General features: G+C 19.6%; 7 protein-coding genes across 7 annotated transcripts in view; 4 read left to right on the top strand and 3 right to left on the bottom strand.

Moving 5' to 3' along the window:
* Positions 1 to 651: 651 nt before the first annotated feature.
* On the top strand, positions 652 to 2,520 carry PF3D7_1338700 (conserved protein, unknown function; the record flags this gene model as incomplete). Its single annotated transcript, XM_001350078.1, has 1 exon — positions 652 to 2,520. One exon carries the CDS (start codon positions 652 to 654, stop codon positions 2,518 to 2,520), a length of 1,869 nt encoding a protein of 622 aa, XP_001350114.1.
* A 1,520-nt stretch (positions 2,521 to 4,040) lies between these two features.
* PF3D7_1338600 (conserved protein, unknown function) lies at positions 4,041 to 7,116 on the top strand (the record flags this gene model as incomplete). The annotated part of the gene is made up of 3 exons (XM_002809010.1): positions 4,041 to 4,165; positions 4,274 to 4,453; positions 4,578 to 7,116. 3 exons carry the CDS (start codon positions 4,041 to 4,043, stop codon positions 7,114 to 7,116), a joined length of 2,844 nt encoding a protein of 947 aa, XP_002809056.1.
* Positions 7,117 to 7,410: 294 nt separating this feature from the next.
* Positions 7,411 to 9,576, bottom strand: PF3D7_1338500 (conserved Plasmodium protein, unknown function; the record flags this gene model as incomplete). Its single annotated transcript, XM_001350076.1, has 1 exon — positions 7,411 to 9,576. One exon carries the CDS (start codon positions 9,574 to 9,576, stop codon positions 7,411 to 7,413), a length of 2,166 nt encoding a protein of 721 aa, XP_001350112.1.
* Positions 9,577 to 10,671: 1,095 nt separating this feature from the next.
* PF3D7_1338400 (SprT-like domain-containing protein, putative) lies at positions 10,672 to 12,826 on the top strand (the record flags this gene model as incomplete). The annotated part of the gene is made up of 8 exons (XM_001350075.1): positions 10,672 to 11,128; positions 11,227 to 11,360; positions 11,486 to 11,554; positions 11,640 to 11,717; positions 11,796 to 11,909; positions 12,050 to 12,131; positions 12,291 to 12,446; positions 12,585 to 12,826. The coding sequence occupies 8 exons, from the start codon at positions 10,672 to 10,674 to the stop codon at positions 12,824 to 12,826; spliced, it is 1,332 nt and encodes a 443-aa protein (XP_001350111.1).
* A 552-nt stretch (positions 12,827 to 13,378) lies between these two features.
* PF3D7_1338300 (elongation factor 1-gamma, putative) lies at positions 13,379 to 15,083 on the bottom strand (the record flags this gene model as incomplete). Its single annotated transcript, XM_001350074.2, has 2 exons — positions 13,379 to 14,605; positions 15,075 to 15,083. 2 exons carry the CDS (start codon positions 15,081 to 15,083, stop codon positions 13,379 to 13,381), a joined length of 1,236 nt encoding a protein of 411 aa, XP_001350110.2.
* Positions 15,084 to 18,039: 2,956 nt separating this feature from the next.
* Positions 18,040 to 18,705, top strand: PF3D7_1338200 (60S ribosomal protein L6, putative; the record flags this gene model as incomplete). The annotated part of the gene is made up of 1 exon (XM_001350073.1): positions 18,040 to 18,705. One exon carries the CDS (start codon positions 18,040 to 18,042, stop codon positions 18,703 to 18,705), a length of 666 nt encoding a protein of 221 aa, XP_001350109.1.
* Positions 18,706 to 19,793: 1,088 nt separating this feature from the next.
* PF3D7_1338100 (26S proteasome regulatory subunit RPN3, putative) overlaps positions 19,794 to 21,274 on the bottom strand; it is a gene marked incomplete at both ends in the record, with an annotated part of 1,902 nt that continues 421 nt past the window's right edge. The window contains 2 exons of the mRNA XM_001350072.1: positions 19,794 to 20,141; positions 20,532 to 21,274. The exon at positions 20,532 to 21,274 is cut by the window's right edge and continues 421 nt beyond it. Coding sequence (XP_001350108.1) covers positions 19,794 to 20,141; positions 20,532 to 21,274 — 1,091 coding nt within the window. The remainder of the gene's footprint in view (positions 20,142 to 20,531) is intronic.

The raw sequence follows: 21,274 nt of genomic DNA, 5'->3' as shown, positions 1-21,274 counted from the left end.
ATTTTTTATTATATATTCTTTTGGATAAATGATTGTTTTAAAATAAATAAGTAAAAATCTTACGTATTTTTTTTAAATCTAATATATATATGCAACCCTTAAAGGTGAAATAAACAATTTATATATATATATATATATATATAATGTATATTTATATGTAATACAATTTTTATATATATTGAATCATCTTTAAGGCATTTTTTTTATTTTAATTTTTATTGTGTGAAATTTTATGCGTATGTATATTATTAATATATATTTATTTGATAATTTGTCATTCTTATTTTTTTTTTTATATTTTCTAAAAATCTTGTATATACATAAAGTATACAGGATTGGTGTTTCGTTTATAAACCAAATTGATAGCATATAAACAAAAAAAAAAAAAATATATATATATAATATATTTGTGAACATTTTAATGTATTTTCCTCTTTGGTTAGCTATTTATATATTATAATATAAATATTTGCAATAATATTCTGAACAAATTATGAACAAATTATGAACAAATTATGAACAAATTATGAACAAATTATAAAAATTTAGTTGTACATGTCAAATTATCAATAAAGAAACACATATATATGTATATATATATATATATATACATAAATTATTCATATATCTTTAAAATAGCAAGTTATAAAAATGGAAAAGTTAAAGGGAGCTCATTTAGTTTGTACAAGTGATAATAAAATTGAAAATACAAAATTGAATAGTAAAAAAAAGTATAGTAATTTAGTTCGAATTTTTAAAGAAGAAGTTGATTATTTAAAAAAAAAAAAACAAGAAGATATAATTTTCGAACAAAAAAAAAAAGAATTATTAAAAATGTTACCCTTAATACGTAAAGAATCTTCATGTGAATTAAATAACTTGACACATAGTTTTTCCAATAAGACAGACAGTAGTGATGATATGTGTTTTTATAATAAAACACCTCATAGAACTGAAGAAGACAATTTTAAGGAAAATAATAATTATATGAAAACTTCATATAGTACAAAAAAGAGAGTATATACTCCGTGCAATTATGATAAAACCGATATTTATAGTGATAAAGAGAAAGAAGATAAGATATCTTTATACACTACACCAAAAAGATGTAAAAGACGTAATATTACCAAAAAGGAATCATCCAATGTGAAATCCAGAGGTAGTAATAGCAAAAAAAAAAAAAATTTATGTGATGAATTAGTTAATATACGTACACCTGTCAAAAGCAAAAATGAGTATTTAATTGAAAAGGAAACATATGAAAGTATCACTAAAGATAAATGGCTTATGAACGAATCCAATATGAATGAATTACCAGAGAATATTAAGGATGAATATGTCTCTTATTTGTGTAGTCCTTTAAAAAGAAGTGAACGTTTAATTAAAAGTAAAATTAATAAAATGCTTAATGAAAATATAGAACAAATAAAACAAGAACAAATGGCTTCAAATAGTGATACACATAAAAATAGTTGTACCAATAGTGATATATTAAATAATGATGATAATTCATCAATTCATTGTGATTTTATTCCTGAAGAAGAAGAAAAATGTTGGGATGAATTTTACACACAAAGTATTGACAAAACTAGACCCTTTACTGGAATTACTACAGAACTAGCTGTTGATATAATCACAGAAATGTTAAGATCAAAAATAAAAAAAATCAAAATTAAAAATAAAGAATTTTTCTCACCAATTAGTGAAAATGATACTATCATGGAAATTGGACATGGAAATCATCCTTTGGCTGTTCAAATGTTTGAAAAATGGGGAACAGTTGGTAGGTATGTTGGTATAGAATTTAGTGGGGAAGCTAGTAAAGAAGCTCTTAAATGTGAAAAATTAAAAAATTTGTATCTTATGAGAAAAGTAGAATTTATTAAGATACTAAGCATGAAATATTATAAAGATAATTATTTAAATGGTGTAGTTGCTGAATCAAATATTTCTCCAGTGAATACTAAAACAGATTTTATTGAATTATATACTTTCAAATATATTTTTGCAAAAAGTACATTAGATTATATAACATGCCGAATGGATGATATTGGAAATAGTTGTGATTGGGAAGAAGATCTGCAGATTTCACCAACAGTTGTTGAAATGTTTAATAGTTTAGCAGATTCTTTGCAAAATTGTAAAAAGGCTAAAAATAATTCTTATATAATTTTTGTCGAACCAAGTAATTCGTCCAAATTTAGAGATCATATTTTAACCATATTCAAAGTTATCTATACAGCTACATTCAAATATGGAAGTTCTGCTAAGTATTTAAGATTATATAAATTATTAAACCATAATAAGGCATGTGGTTACATGCTTGAAAAAAGAAATGAAGTATATGAAAGTTTTGAAGAAATGAGACATGAATTTTTAAAACTCATTTTGAAATCGTCCATTACAAAAAATATTGACGAAGTAGATTGGTTTTTACCTACACAAGTACCAAAAAGATGGTTAAGTAGGAATCCAGCAGATATAGAATATTTGGTCAAGTTGGATAGAAGTCACTTTTAAATGGATTTATATATAAATCTATATATAATATTTATGTGTGCACACAAACATACATATATATATATATATATATATATATATATGTGTGTGTGTGTATGTGTGTTTTTTTTTTTTTTTTTTTTTTTTTCTTTTTTCCTGAACTGAAAATTTATAAATGTTCATATTTTCTTTTATTTTTCCTGAACAAAATATATATGTTTATATATGTATATTTATATTTTTCGCCTGAACAAGTAATATATATTATTTTTTTTTTGCCTGAACAAAATATATATTTATATATGTAAATTTATATTTTTTGCCTGAAAAGAAAAAAAATGTTTTTATTTTTATTTTTACCATTTATTTTTTTGTGTTTGTGTGTGTGTGTTTATTTTGTTGCATGAATAAGAGCTGTTACTTTATTTTCTTTTTCTTTTTTTAAATGTATATTTTGTTAAATGAAAAATTTATAAAATGTTACCTTTTTTATAATATAAATAATTTGAGAATGTTTGAAGTTCATTTTAAAAATATACATATATATATATATATATATATATATAATATATAACATATATATATATAGTATAAGAAGGTCATATAAAATTTACAATTATCATTCTATAGAATGAAAAGGTCTTAAATAAATTTATATCTTATAACAAATGGAATTTTGATAGGAGTGGCATTATTTTTTTCTTTTTTCTTTATTTTTTTTCATGTGAAAAATATGTTTGAATAACATTGAAGCTTTAAAAATGAAGGGGGAGAGATGCAAAATTGATATGGAAACGTATTTTATTTTATTCTATTCTATTCTATTTTTATTTTATTTTATTTTTTTCTTTTTTATTTTATTTTATTTTATTATTATTTTTTTTTATGATTGATCGATCTTCTATTAATTAAAAACAATATAATATTTATAAGTACTAATAATTCTTATTCTGTTATTCTTAATTTTTGTACACATTTTTATATTATTCCTATTTGAAAAATAAAAGAAAATAAAAAAAAATATATTTTGCGTATGCTTTGTTAAATGAAATATAAATCAAAAAAATTAACTTTAAATGTTTAAAATAGCATTAGAAAATAAAATCGGTTATATTTTATTATATATATATATATATATATATATATACATAGGTGTATAATAATTATATATAACTTTTTGTATATATTGTAATTAATTTTCGAAATGTTAAATATATGAAAAGATTTTTTTTTTTGAGAATAACATATTTAATATGTGAAGCATTTTTTTGAACTGTTAGCATTAAGTATAAAAAAATCATTATTAGGAAAAATATAGCTTTTTTTTTTTTTTTTTGTTGTTGGTTAAAGAATATACAACTATTTAGAGTTGAATGATAATATATATGAAACAAATTTGTAAATGGGAATATGTTATGGGTATATATACCAATTTGTAAAATGAATTGAGTGAAGTGCTGTGACTGTATATTATAATTTTCTTTTTTTTTTTTTTTTTTCTTATTTCATTTTATTTATTTTGAAATTTGACAAATATTAGGATGTTTTTTTTTATGTACTCAAAAGAGAAAAAAAAATATAAGAATGTATTGTTGATTTTTTTTTTATATATAATTTTTTTTGTCTCTAAATCTTATAGTGGAAAAACACTAGCATGTAATTATAGGTATATAAAATATATGTAAGAGTAAATAAAAATATACATATATGTATAATTTTTAGTATGTACACATTTTTTTTGTGTTTATATATTTACCTTTACTTATTTTTATAGCTTAATTCCTTTTCACATTAAAACAAAAGAAAGGTTGCCTTTGAATTTTATTAAAAATGATTTGTATGAGATAAAGAGGAAGCAAAGAAGAAAGGAAATATATTCATCTAATATAACAAAAACGTTTGAAAATACGATACCTGAAGAGTATATTAAATATAACATTCCCGAAGAGCCAATGTAAAAATTATATAATATATATATATATATATATATATATATATGTATATACATATGAGTGTGTAGTTATATATATATATATATATATATATATATATATGTATTTATAATTTTCTTTTTTTAGCTATCCGTATATATCAGTACCTAACAATCTTTACACAAAAACATATAATGAGAATAATAACGATAATGTGAGCGATAAACAAGAGAAGGATAAAAATTGTCCTAAATTAACACATGGTATAAAGAAAATGTCTTATGAAGAATATAAAAAATGGAATGAAGAGAAAATGAAAGAGAGCAAAGATTTACCTGAACCAACGATAGATGATTATATTGAAGATGTGGAATATGAGAAATATATACACCCTGCTTTAATTAAAAATGTGGATGTAAATAATCCAAGATATTCACTTTATTTTTTAAAAGATAAAATAAAAAATGATACGGATCAATGTGCTACGTTAAATTGTTTTGATAAAAATGATTTAGAAGATGATCTTACAGAATATGATGCTGCATTTAATGGTATAGGCCCATGGCCATCGACAGAAGAATTAATAAAACATCAAAATAATATAGAATATGATAAAACAGATATGGAAATGGAATATAATATAACATATGATAAAACAGGTTATTATCAATATAAAGAAAAATTAATCAACGAACAAATGAAAGGCATAATAAACAAGAAAGATATTAACAAAAATGTTTCAGAAACATTACATAAGCGTGCTACTACTATACAAAAGGATCCAAATAATGATAAAGAAGAAAATAATAAAAATTGTATGTATAAAACAGAAAGTAAAAATAATAACAATAGTAATAATGTGCTTACGAATGATGATTTATTTGATTTATTACATAAGGAAAAAAATATCACTACAGATGATATTAGAAAATTATACTATAAAAAAGAAATAAAAAGTATTAAAGAAGCAAAAGAAGAAATTGTAAAATGGGATGAAAGAAAAACGGTTTCACGATCTAAATGGACCTTAAGCAAAGATGAAATTAATTTATTTCCTCCATATATAAAAAAGTTATATTATGAAAAATATGAAAAATATAGAAAAGAAAAAGATGAAGAAATAAATAATATACGTAAAAATAGCGCAGGTAGCCAAATGTTTATGGATATGAAAGATGCATATGATAATAAAGAAAATTTAACCTCATGGCCAAGTGATCATATGAACGACAAAATGAACAATATAAGTGATATTCAAATTCCGAGTGTTAAGGTTGGTCGTTTAAATGAATTAACCAAATTGTATGGAAATAATCCATCATCAGACGATATTATAGATGATATGAGAAATAATATAAATAATAAGTCCATAAATAATATGATACATAATATAAGTGATCACATGAAGAACGATCCAACATTTGGACAAGAAATTAATTTAAAAGAGTCACAAAATAAATACACGAATTTTCGATTATTAGAAGATAATGTTTTATATACTAGAGCCAAATCTCCAATAAACGAAATATTATATGAATGGGATGATCCATTAAATTGTTTATGGAGAAAAAGAACAGAAGAAGTTATCAGAGATGTAATTATGTATGATTATCCATTTAAAGAATTAAGAAGACCATCTAATTTAGATCTATATGATGTTACATGGTATGCTGGGAAAATCGATATCTTCGTTAAAGTAGAAGAAGGAAAAAATTATAAAATTACACTCTTCGATTTAAAACAACTCGTCAAAAAAATTGCTGAAAGATTAAAAGTACTTGAAATTGATGATGAAATAGTTATTTTGCCATTCTTTGAATTAGTTGTATCGTCTTTACCTAAAAAAAATATATTAATATGTAGAAGAGACTGGAATAATAATATAGGTAAAGAAGTTGTTGTCTTTTTTAAAGATAACATCCTTCAACCTGTCGAAGGAATATTACTAGGATCCCCAAGTGTTTTCCATGTAATTATTAATCTTAATAATCAAAAAATATTAAACCTTGTAATAAATAACATTGACAAAATTATTTTGAAAAATACGGAGGATGAGTTAAAAGATAATATTATTCTAAAAGCTGCAATAAGTCAAAATGAAAATGCAAACATAAATGAACAAAATCGTAAAAACATAAATGAAAACGCAAATTTAGAAAATGATATTAAAAAAATTGATGACCAAGATATATATGATCAAGGAGATAATACATTTGATAATAAATATGATAAGCAAAAAACGAAAAATGAATTTAAAGATATCGAATTTGATGAATTAGACAAATTAAGAAATGCTAACAAAACATCCAAGGACAAACGGGTTAATGTAATGAAAAATATTAATAATATAGATCAGGTCCAGGATGACATAACTAATGTTATAAATGAAGAAGATGATCAAGATGAAGAAGAGGCAGAAGATAATGACGAATATGATGATGACGATATGGATAATGATGTGGATAGTGACGTGGATAATGATGTGGATAATGATGTGGATAATGATGTGGATAATGATGTGGATAATGACATTGATAGTGACATTGATAGTGACATTGATAGTGACATGGATAGTGACATGGATAGTGACATGGATAGTGACATGGATAGTGACATGGATAACGATATGGATAACGATATTGATTCGTATGACAATGATTATAACGATTATTCATCAGGTGAATAAAAAATAAAAAAATAAAATAAAGTGTAATTTATCCATATATTTTTGCAATATTTTAATATATATATATATATATATATATATATATATGTATGTATTTATTTATTTATTTATTTATTGATTTATTTTTTTGTAAATTTAAAAAATATATTTTTTATCATTACATTTTGGATAAAAAAAATTATGAACAAGTCATAACAAAAAAAAAAAAAAAAAAAAAAAAAAAAAGACTTTAATTACAAAACAAATAATATATTTTGTTTTTCATATTGATCATAAACATTATGCTTTAATGATTTAAATAAAATTTTTTTCGTTTTTAAAATTGGGCTTTATATATTTTATGACAGTGTCAACTTTATTAATAAATTCTTGTGCTCCTTGCTTTTGTTTAAAGTTTTTTAAATTTTTATAATATTCATCATGTAATATAGAAAAATATTTGAAATTCTGATAATAATAATCAAAAAATTGTTGATAAAAAATATGAATATGGTCTTTTGAAATATGTGGGTTGGTAAAATTGGAATATATTAATGACCTTAATAAGACAAGTAGTTGAAAAGAATTTAAATTGAAGATTTTAAAATTTTTATAGACAATAATATAATATATATTATTATAATGCACAAAATTTTCTTCTTCCCAATGATCTATATATATATTCATTTTACGTTTACTTTCAATTAATTTAATATATTCTTCTCTTTTATTAAAAATATGTTGAATATCTTTTTTGATAATGTACCATATTTGATTATTTTCCATAATTTCAATATTTAAAAAGGAATTAATATCCATTTCAGGATTTATGTCATATTTATTACCTATTAGTAATATATAATTATCGCATAAAGATAATGCATAATCATTAATTCGATTTAATTCATGTTGTGCTTTATTAATAAAACAAAATGAAGTAACACTATTTGATATATTATTTTTTGGTAAGTTATCGATATTTATATTTCCTTTTAAATTTATATAATCATAATATTTATAACTATCTAATGTATATGACATATCATTTTTTTCATGTGCACCAATCGTACTGTTTTGAAATGATGTACTATCATATATACACTTATTTTTTTTTGTTGTTGCTTCTATTTGTTCTTCTTTATAATGTGGATACATTGTATATGATAAATATTTTGAAATAATACTATGTGCGGACAAAGGTAAGGATGTAATAAAAAAATCATCTTTCCAAATATTTTTTATTTTACTTTCTTTTTCTTCAATTTTTTTATTATTATAATAATTTTTCATATATATATTCATATAACTTTGCAAATCTGTAACTATTTCATTATATGTGGTTACATTATAAAATACCATTATTATATTTTTATACTTTTTTTTATATTCATTCAAATTATATGTTGTTAATATAGGGGCAAGGTAACAAGAAAACTGTGTGTCATAGTGTGTTGTAGAATTTATCCACAATATATCATTCGGTATTTTAATATCATCTTCTTCATAAATATTATTTTCTGAGTATAATTTTTCAAGAATATTCATCTCATATAGATCCTTATTTTCATTCATATTTTCTATTTTCATATTTACCTTCTTTATATTGTCTATTTCTTTATTATTATTATTATTATTATTATTATTATTTTTTTTTTTTTTACCTGACTTGTTCAACATTTGCCTGAACAGTTCATGTAATTTTTGAAAAAAAAACTTTAATTCTGATTTATGCATATTTGAGCAAATGATGAAAAGGTTTTCATTTTTACAAATTGTGTTGATTAATAGATTTTCATAAATTAAGGAAAGGAGCATAACATTTTTTGGTGTATCTGTTTCTCCGATTACACATATTTTTTGTCCGTATTTTATTTTATTGAAGATATCGATTAAGAAGATATTACTGTGTAATTGTTTTTTAATGGATCGTTTATGATAAATTTCTTTGTTATCATGATGAAATATATTTAATTTATTATGTTTTGAAAATAAATATTTTAAATATTCATATGGAGAGTATACATTTTTTTTTTCATTAATATTAATATCAATATCAATAATATTATTGTTGATATGTTTATTTTTTATATTTTTTTCATAAATTTTTCCTATGATTGTATTATTTTGATTAATTTGTAAAACTACACCAAAGGAATGATCATCTAAAGAAATGATATCTCCAATTTTATACTTTTTGTTTGTATCATCTTCTTTTATTAATATTTCTTCATATTCTGATATATTATTTCTTTTAAGAATTGGATATTCTTTGAAAACTTTTGTTAGTTCTTCTTCGAATAAATTATTTTCCCTTTTGGTTAAGTTAATATTTGTATTATATCTTTTATTATTATAATAGAACATCAAATTATAAGCACTTTGATAAGCCTTATCATTTTTCTTTATTTTACAATGTGGAAAAAAAGAAAAGGACATGACATAATTTTTTTTAATATAAAACAGGTCCCTTTTTAATAACATGATTTTATTGGGAATCTTCTGAAATTCGTAAACAAAATGGATAACTTATACAAAGGGATTTATAGGTGACATATATAAAATATTTTTATACCTTATAAGAATCTTCAATCAAAATAAAGGAGAAAAAAAAAAAAAAAAAAAAAATATATATACATATATATATATATATATATATATATATATATATATATATTACATAAAATTAATACAATTTGTATATATATTTAATTATAAATCATTATTATTTTATTTATTATTTTTTTATTTTATATAATATCAAATGAAATATATTTTTATAAAAAAAAAAAAAAAAAATGTAGAAGTGTGCCAGGTTTCAGAATATATATATGACCAAACGGGATAAATAGAATATTATATATATATATATATATATATATAAAGCAGTACACACATTTATTTTAGATACTCCATAAAATGATATACATATATAAATATACATATGTATATATTTATTTACATAATATAATATGTCGCTTATTTGTAATATTATACACACATTATATATTACAAAAAATATATTCAAATTGGTTAGATGGTGTCATGAAAATAATAAAAATTAATATGTTAGGAACAACAAAAAAAAAAAAAAAAAATATATTTTATATATATATATATATATATATATATATAAATACCGAGGGAGAGAGAGAGTGGGAGGGACCGTAAAATAAACATTAATTATTACGTTATTAATTTTTTAAATAATATATTATTAGTCTTTACAAGAAATATAAAAATGATATGAAATAATATAATATTACGAGAAATGCAAATTATTATTATTTATATATTAATACAATACGTTAAAATGAATAAAAAAAAAAAATGTAGACATTTGATTTTTTTTTTTTTTTTTTTTTTTTTCTCCATAATGATAATGTAAAATTTAGAGTACATAAAAAATTGGATGAATATGTATATATACATATATATATATATATATATATATATATATATTTTTAAATAAAAAAAATTGAAGTATGATGCCTATTTTCTAATATGCATTGAAATATAATAATATACCCATATTTTTATTTATTCATTTATTTATTTCATTTCATTTTATTTATCCTTATGGAGGGTGATATAAATAAATTAACATCTGTCGAGACGGAGTACTTAGAAAAAAGTGGGAAAAAAAGAAGACAAAAATCTATTATAGAATGTATAAATAATTATAATGAGGAAACTGTAGAAAATCATAGAAACCAAAATATTCTGGATGAAATCAATTCATATAATGATATATCCTTAACAAAGGAGAGATCAAATGAGGTAATGATTAATATGACTGATGGTGAAATGTCAGAAGAAGATTTAGATACATTGGAGGTTATAAGACAATTAAGTTCTATTAAACTTGATTCTGATGAAGAATCAAAGGATAAAATTATTTATAATAAAAAAGAAAAAAAAAAAAAATTAAAAAATAAAAAAAATAAAAAAAAAAATAAAGAAAATAAAAATACATATATTTTTGACACCTCTGATATAGAGTGTGTAGAAGATGCAATCATATATGACGAATCAAGTAAAAAAAAAAAAAAATATATATATATATATATATATATATTATAAGAATATATTGAAATGTGTTTTTTTTTTTTTTTTTTTTTTTTTTTTTCTTAGAGGATACCGAATTTCCAGATTTACATGAATTATTTTCAGAATATAATGGAAAATATTTTTTTAATAAATTGTCATCTGTACATGTAAATTGGAGTAATAAAATGAAATTGTGTGCAGGGATATGTATATTTAAGGTATCCTTAATTATAAATCAATCAATATATACATATATATGAGAATATTATCCAAAAAAGAAACATAATATATGATATATATATTATATATTTTTTTTTTTTTTTTTTTTTTTTTTTTTTTTTAGAAGTCTGGATATTGTTGTATTCGCTTATCGTTACCACTACTAAAGCTGAGGAAAATAAAAGAATATAGGGTGAGACGATATAATCATAAATGAACATAAATATAAAATATATACATATATATTTATATATTTTTATATATGTTTTATTTTGAAGGAAACCTTATTACATGAAATGATCCATGCCTTTTTGTTTTTAACAAGAAGTAATAGGAAGCATGATGGACATGGACCAGTAAAAAAAAAAAAAATAGAAATAAATAAATCTAAGTATGTACATATTTACATATATATGTACAAATTTTAAATTAAGGAGTTTAAAAAACACATGTACAGAATAAATAGAGCTACTGGATTGCATATAACGATTTATCACACTTTTCATGATGAAGTAAATTTTTATCGAAATCATATATGGCGCTGCACAGTTAAAATAAAAAAAATACAAAAGTATGACAAATATGTAAATGTATATATATATATATATATATATATATATATATATACAACACATATATATGGAATTTTATTTTACTTTATTTTATTTCTTCTTTCTTTTTATAAAAGGGTGTGTGTAGAAAATACCCACCCCATTTTGGATTTGTCAAAAGATCGATGAACAGACCTCCTGGACCAAAAGAAAAATGGTGTAAGCAATAAAATAAAATAAAAAAAAAAAAAAAAAAAAAAAAAAAAAAAGAAAATATATAAATGAATAAATATATGTATATATATATATAAAGTGTATTTAAATATTTTCCTTATATATAATTTTTTTTTTTTTTTTTTTTTTTTTTTAAATTTATAGGGAGAAGACATTCTTCTTACTGCTGTGGAAACTTTGTTAAAATTGAAGAAACAGAAGAGAACAAAAAAAACGAAATGGTAAACATGAACAAAGCAGGAAATAACATATCGCATATAACAAACGTAATACAAAAAAGGAATAACAAAAGAGATAAGGGTAAGAGTATATATGTTCTTTTAAAAAGAAGAAAGACATATTATACATATTATACATATATATATATATATATATATATTTATTTTTATTTTTTTTTTTTTATGTATTTAATTTACTTCCATAATTTGAATCCTTTAGATACTTTTGAAAAAAGACAAGACAATAATAATCTTTTTGAGGACATGATAAATGACGAAATAATTATCTTAGACAACGAAAATAATAATAGAAATAAAAAGGAAGTGGATGATGAAATGGACATAATAAATTTAATAAAAAATTTATTTAGTGATAATAAAGACAAAATATTATCCTTTCCAGATATTACTGTGGATTATCACAAGGCATTTGAAGGTAAAAATTATTTCGAGATAGATTAGATGACATGGTAAGACGTTACAAATGATTATTCTTTGTAAGAATGAATATATTATATATAAATAAAAATATATTTGTATATATTTATTTATTTATTTATTTATTTATTTATTTATATTTTCATTTTGTTTGCTCCATATACAAATTGTTCTATTTTCATTTATTTGCAGTTTTATAATGATTAATTTTATTAAGTACAAATGTAAGAAATATGGATGAAAAAAAATTAAAAATAAAATATATAAACATATATGAAATGGTAATATATATAATATATATATATATATATATATATATATATATATATAGTATATGCATAATATACTTTTATTTTATTTTATTTTTTATTTTTTATTTTTTTTCAAATATGTGGAAATTGTTTGAATATATACAAAACTGTAATTAATTTGTAAATTACAAATAAAATGTACTCATGTTTTTATTATATAATTTTTTTTTTTTTTTTTTTTTTTTTTTTTTTTTTTTTGATGCTATCCATAAAATGTATACATATATATAAAATAAATTTTTCCTCAAAGAAGGATAGATATTGTTTATTTCCATACCTTTCTGTCGACAAGAGGTCTGTTATCTACCGTTTCTTTTGAGCACCAGTACTCTTCTACAATTTTTTTGTCTTGTGTATTATTAATATCTAATTTTTTAAAAATGTGATATTCAAAAGAAGGGTGATCTTTCATTTCAAAAGGTATGTCTGTACCTCTGAATAACCAGACACCTTCGATGTCATATGATTTATTTTCTCCCAAAACAGTAACAACGGCAAATGAATATTTTGAGAAATTGTTTTCAAGTCTTTGTAAGAATCCACCTGCCATATTACATGCAACAAATGATATTTGGCATTCATCTTCTAATTTATCATATTTCATATAATATAAGGAGAATCCATTTGGATCATATGTTTTCCAGAAATGTGGCATGGCATTATTTAATAAATCTTTTTCATTACTAAATTTATATTTCCATTCATCCAGTGAGAAATTCGATGGTGGTAATAAATCTAATGGGTTTGTTTTTTTTGGCTGTTTTTTTTCTGCCAAATCATCACTTAATAAATCAGCATGTTGATTATCAGCATCATTATTATTATTATTATTATTATCATCTTTCTTATTGTTTCCTTGTTTTTTTTTTGCACCTGTTGATTTATCTTGTGTGTTTTTCTTTTTATTTTGATCACAAGCAAAAACATATTTAAATTGTTTTTGATTACTTATAGTGTCATATAATCTATATAAGTTTTTATATTTCAAAACTATCGATTCATTCAAAGCACCAGAATTTAAAGAAAAATATAATATGACAGAAATAAAGATATCCGCAATAGTAATTGAATTACCAACCATATATTGATTATATAATAAATGATTATTATAACATTTTAAAGTATCTTCTATATGTTTTAAAGATTTCTCACAGGATTTATTATTCATATAACAAGTCATAGGAATTTCTAATTCGTATGTGTTGAAATCTACCCACATATTTACTTGTGCTTCTTCAAAAGAACCCTTACCTAAATAATCCCCTTCTCTATGAATACTACAAAGGTATTTACAAACAGCATTACTTTCAAAAATAGAACCATGAGACGTAACCAAAACAGGCAACCTACCTAGCGGAGAGTGTTTTAAAAAATCGGCTGTCTTGTTATCTTTACCAAGTTCAAAGTTCGGCATATTTAATTTCACATTGCAAAATGATGCTACTGTTTGAACCTTCAAAGTTCTGACGTCATTTTTGGGAGCAAGTAATTTCTAAAAAGGAAAAAAATAAAAAATAAAAAAAATAAAAAAAATAAAAAAAAAATGAAATATTTTAAATAGTATTTATTACTATAAAATTGTTCTACATGAGTATGGAAGCATACAAATGAATAAATAAATAAATAAATAAAATATATAAATAAATAAAATATATAAATAAATGCATACATATATATATATATATATATATATATATATATATATAATATATGTATATTATTTTTCTTGGGTGTACGTATTTTTTCTTCTTTTTAAACTTAGATGCCAAAATAGGTATCATAAGCTTTGTTTTATTAATATTTTTACTTATCATACATTTATAAAATAAATAAATAAATATATATATATATATATGTATTAATATATATACATGGATACATATAACAACGCATATAAATATAACATTTATATATTCTTTATTATCTTTTAGATTTTTATTTTATTTTTATTTTATTCTTACAAAATCCATTTTCCACTATTATTTCAGAAGAAAAAGAAAAAAAAAAAAAAATACAATTCTTTGATAAAAATATAAACAAATATAAACAAAATAAATAAATAATTATATATATATATATATATATATATTTATCTATTTATATATTTTATTTTTATGGGATAATTGAATTCTAATCCAATATCTTTAAAACTTGGGCTTGAAAGATATACAATTTGTTTGTTGAATATACTTTTATGTGCTCTTATTATAATTGTAAAATAATATATATTTAAAAATATTAGATTAAAAAAATATATAAATAAAAATAGAACAAAATAAATATATATTATATTATAATACAATATATTATATTATATTTATATATATAAAGGTAAGGTATATTTTTATTTATGACATATAAATATTATAGTAGTATTAAATTGTATATTATATTATAATATAATATAATATAATATATGTTTTATATTTTTTTTTTTTTTTTTTTTGTATACAGGCATTCTCTTTTATAAAAAAATATAAAATAATATAAATATTATATAATATAATATAATATATTATATATATATTTATAATATTGTATAAATAATATACATATCATATACATTACATTTATTATATATATAATATGTAAGTTAATATATATATATATATAATATATATATAATAATATATATATTGTAATATAAATATATTTAAAATGATCTCAAATAAAAATATTATATATATATATATTATATAATTATATATATATATATTATATTATATATATAATATTATACATATATGCTTTTATTTTACGTGATTCATATTTATTTTATATAATAACGAGTTGCCATAATCTCTATTAACAAAATGAACCATATTCTTTTATATTATATTATATTATTTACACAACTATATTATAGAAATTTTTTATTTTTTTTTATATTTGATAAAACTATTACGCTCCTTAAAACATACATATTTTTTCATATTTTAAAAATTATATTTATTTTGTAAAGGAATAAAGATGAACAGTTATAAATATATATATATATATATATTAAACATGAGAACATTTAAAAGATTTTATAAGAACAATTATTATTATATTATATGATATTATATAGAAAACCTTCCGTGTTGTTTATATATGTCATTAAAATGTAATTCTTTGGAGATAAAAGAAAAAAAAAAAAAACAAAAAAAAAAAAAAATTTATTGTAAGATATTAAATTGTTATACACATAAAGGAGATAGAGATACAAAATATTTTTATTACAACTAATTTACAGTTTTTTTTTTTTTTTTTTTTTTAAATATATAAATATATATAAATATATATATATATATATATATTTTTTTTTTTATAATTAAAAAGAAAGAGGAAATAATTATAAATTGATTCGAATGGTAATAATTTCTTAATTTAAAAAAAAAAAAAGAAAAAAAAAAGGAAACATACATAATATATAAATATAATATATATTTATTATTCATCCTGTGATAAGGAAAACACATATATACTGGAGAAATGACTTAAATACAATTAAAAATTCGGAACTTTAAAAGTTTATATATATATATATATAATCATGTTTAAATAAAATAAGAAAAAGAAAAAGAAAATATATTATTTCTTTTCCTTATATTTAAAAGATATATAAAAAAAATTGTGAGAATATAATAAATAAGTAGGGCTTTTATATATATATATAAATATGTCATATATTATATTATATTATAATAATCCTACAAATTTTATAGTTTCAAAAATAATATATATATAATATTATATATTAATTTTATGTTCTATAAAAATAATTATTTTGATATGGAAACAAATTTGTTTATAATAAAAAAAAAATATATATATAATTTTCTTCTTATATATTTAAAATAATATTATATATATATATATATATATATATATATATAATATAATATAATATGTAATATATTATACATATATATAGTATATACAATGTATAAATATTATATATATGTACTATAGAGGTATTTTTTTTTCATCCTTTATTATTATAAAGTTTTTTTATAAGAATTATATTTTTTATTATATTTTCTTCTAATATTAAAATATATAATATATATATATATAATATAATATATAATTATTATAGTATATATTTATAATATTATTATATTTTTTGTTTATACATTATTATAATATTTTAGTATGAAAAAAAATTATACCCATATGATATATATAATATATAATTTAGTAAATAAATAAATACCTCTATAAATATTCTTTTCAAAATTATTTAATATATATTAATGAATACATAAAAATTAATTATATTATATATATAAATGTAATATAAATAATAAATAAAAGATATCATTATAATTTATTATCAATATATTATATAATAAATATAATATATATTATATAATTATATATATATATATATATATATACCCCATTATTATTTATATTATAATAATATAATTATATTATATTATATTATATAATTATTATATTTTTTAAAAAATTTAATAAATAAAATATCATATAATAAATAATATATATAAATATATATATACATAACATTTCATACAAACATTTTTATACAATTAATAATTATTAAATTTTTTTTTTTTTTTTTTTTTATTTATATATAAATATAAAAATAATTATTTTATAAGAAAAAATACCCTTTTTGTAAATTGAAAATTAAAAAAAAAAAAAAAAAATAGAATTTTTTTCATTTTTATAATATTTAAATAAATAAGAAAATAATAATAAAAATAATATTATATATTATATTATATATATATATATTAAATAATAAGAAATATAAATATAATAATAATAATAATAATTAATAGAAAAGTAAGAAAATAAAATAATATAATATTTTATAAATATTTTCAAGTTTATATATATTATATATATATATATTATTATATATTATTATTATTATATATTTATTTATAAATATCCAAATAATATAACGACAAAATGACAAACACAAGCAACGAATTAAAGCACTATAATGTGAAAGGAAAGAAAAAAGTTTTAGTACCGGTAAATGCAAAAAAAACCATTAACAAGAAATACTTCGGAAGGAAAGTTGCTTCCAAAAAGAAATATGTTGTACAAAGAAAATTAAGGAAATCTATAGAAGTAGGAAAGGTAGCCATCATATTAACAGGAAAACATATGGGTAAGAGATGTATAATAACCAAAATTTTAAATTCAGGATTATTAGCTGTAGTAGGTCCATATGAAATTAATGGGGTTCCTTTAAAAAGAGTTGATTCAAGATATTTAGTTGTTACATCTACTAATATTTTTAACTTTGAAAATATAGCCAAGTTAAAAGATGACTTCCTTAACTATGCTCAAGATATTGATGATGATTCTTTTATTAAAACCTTAGAAATTAAAAAAAAACAAAAGAAACTCTTAAAAAATAAAAATGAAGCCCTCTTTATGAATAATGTTATTGACAAAATTAAAGAAATCAGAAAAGAAGATCCAAAGGTTCAGAAATTAGAAGGTATACAAAAAGATATTGGAAGTTTGTTAAAACCAGAAATTTTAAAAAATAAAGTCTTCGCTCATTACTTAAAATCTAAATTTACCTTAAGAAATGATATGGTTTTACACAAAATGAAGTTTTAAAGCTCCCCATTAATACATAAATGGATGTATATATATATATATATAAATTTATATATGTGTATATTTATATATATATATATATATATATCTTATTTTTATTTTTCATTAAAATTTTTTTTTTTTTTTTTTTTTTTTCCACATCATTTTTATATATACCAATATAATCCTTTTGAAATTATATAACTTTATATTTTTATTCTTGAATTAAATTATATTGTTCTATACATACCTTATGTATAACAACTATAATACTAACTTACCAAAAAAAAAAAAAAAAAAAAAAACAAAAAAAATAAGAAAAAAAAAGAATATTTCAAAAAAATTATATTTAAAAAAAAAAAAAAACATATTTTATTATATATGCTTTTGATCTTTATTTTTTTCGTATCACCCTTGAAAATAAGGTGCCATTTATGATAATATAAAATATGAAAGTGAACGTGTGTTTTAATTTTTAAGACATAAACATATTCTCTTAATTCTGTTCTTTGTTCGTATATAAATAAGTCACATAATAAATGAAATGTATTGTCTTCATATATAATAATTATGGAGATGTTCACTAAATTAATTATATTAATAACAAAATTTTTCTTTATTTATGCAAATGAGAAAGACCAAGTACACTTAAAAAGTGATTTTTTTTTTTAATAATAAAATCTCATTAAAGCATATAATAATTTTTTTTATATGAACATAAAAAAATAAAACATATTTTTCTTTAAAATGATTACAATTTATAATTATATTGTTTTATATATTTTATGTATGTTTTTATTTTATATTATTTATTTATTTATTTATTTATCCATCTATGTATCTATCTTTTTTTTTTTTGATGGTTTCAACTTAAAAAATATGAAAAAATATGAAAAAATATGAAAAAATATGAAAAATATGAAAATATATGAAAAAATATGAAAAAAATAAAAAAGAAAATGAGCAGAAAGTTTAAAAGGAAAAATATATATACATATATATTTATATATATATATGTGTATATGTGCATATTATATATATTTTTTTATTTATTCGAATTGATTATAAAAACTCCATTTTTTATGATATAGCTACGCTTATATCCTTTCTTATAACAAATCATTATCATCGCCCAGATCTCCTTCCTCGGCTTGAGCTAATTCCTCTTGTTGTCTCATTTTTCTCTCTTTTGCTTCCTCATTTTCTTTTTTTTCATTTTCATCTGGATATTGCATTGCTTTTATAGCATCCGAATATAACTGTAAACAAAAAGCTATTCTCTTGTGAAATGTTTTCATAGGGTCCCCTGTTATATATATATCACTATTAGATTTGGACTCTACATATTGATTTTCATAATCAATAGTTCCTTCAATCACACCGTCGTGAATGGCTTTTGCAGTTATTCCCACCACATCGAGGGACGACTCAATGCCAATCTTTTTGCCAATATCGTTCTAAAAAAGGGATAAAAATAAAACACCACGTAAATAAATAAATATATATATATATATATACATATATATTAACACAGACATATACATAGACATTTATTTATAAACAATTTTACAAAATATTCTGAACAGTTCAGGTAAAATAAATTTTATTTCAAAATATTACAAATATACATATATATATATATATATATATATATTATGCATTATATATTCTTGTGCAAATGCACAAAATATTCTGAACCGTTCAGGTAAAAAAAAAAAATTAATCAAAAATATTATTAAATAACATATAATTTTTAACACACATACATTAATTTATTATTTTTTTTTTTTTGTTTTATTTTATTTTATTTTATTTTTGTTTTATTTTTATTATTTTTTCTTTCTTACGATCGAAATTCTTGAATAAGAAAGGTTAATTATTCTTAAGGCCGTTTTGATAACATTGTGGTGAATTCTCTTAATCAATAAGTACACACCATCATGAATAAATAAGTCTGTGTAATTATTCATAACTTGAGCAAATTTGTTGATATCTCCATTTCGTACAGCTGATACAACATGTTTGTATGGAATTAATTTTTTATACATGATTTTATTACTAAATATGGAACGGTCAGGTATATCTCCCATTAATAATTCAACAACGATTTCCATTTTGGTAGCTGCAAGTTTGAATCCTTTTGCGCTTTGTGTATGTTGTGGAGCTTTTCTTAAGGCTTGTGTTATTTTTCTGTGTGCTTCACTATAATCTAATTGTACAGCTAATATTTTCCCTATATAATATAAATATCTAGCATACTGTGCATTTGATGATAAATTTTCTGGAAAGGAAGTTTTACTTATAAATCTGACAGCTAGATCATATAAATTATGTTTAATATAATCTCTTAATATTAAATTTACAACAACTGTTTGTGTCATAATATCCCTATGTAAGCATGCATTTCTATATATAAATAATAATTTCTGTCGAACTTGTGATAATTTACCTCCTAGCTCATGTATCCAAGAATAATAAAAATATACTTTCGCATTAATATAATCTAATGATCTTCTGTTTATTTTATTTATTCTATTTATTATTATGGTTGATAATTCCATACCTTCATCATAACATTTTTCATCAAGTA

This window comes from Plasmodium falciparum (assembly GCF_000002765.6).
Source record: "Plasmodium falciparum 3D7 genome assembly, chromosome: 13".
Classification (NCBI taxonomy): Eukaryota; Apicomplexa; class Aconoidasida; order Haemosporida; family Plasmodiidae; genus Plasmodium; species Plasmodium falciparum.
This window is presented reverse-complemented; position numbering and strand designations above follow the sequence as displayed.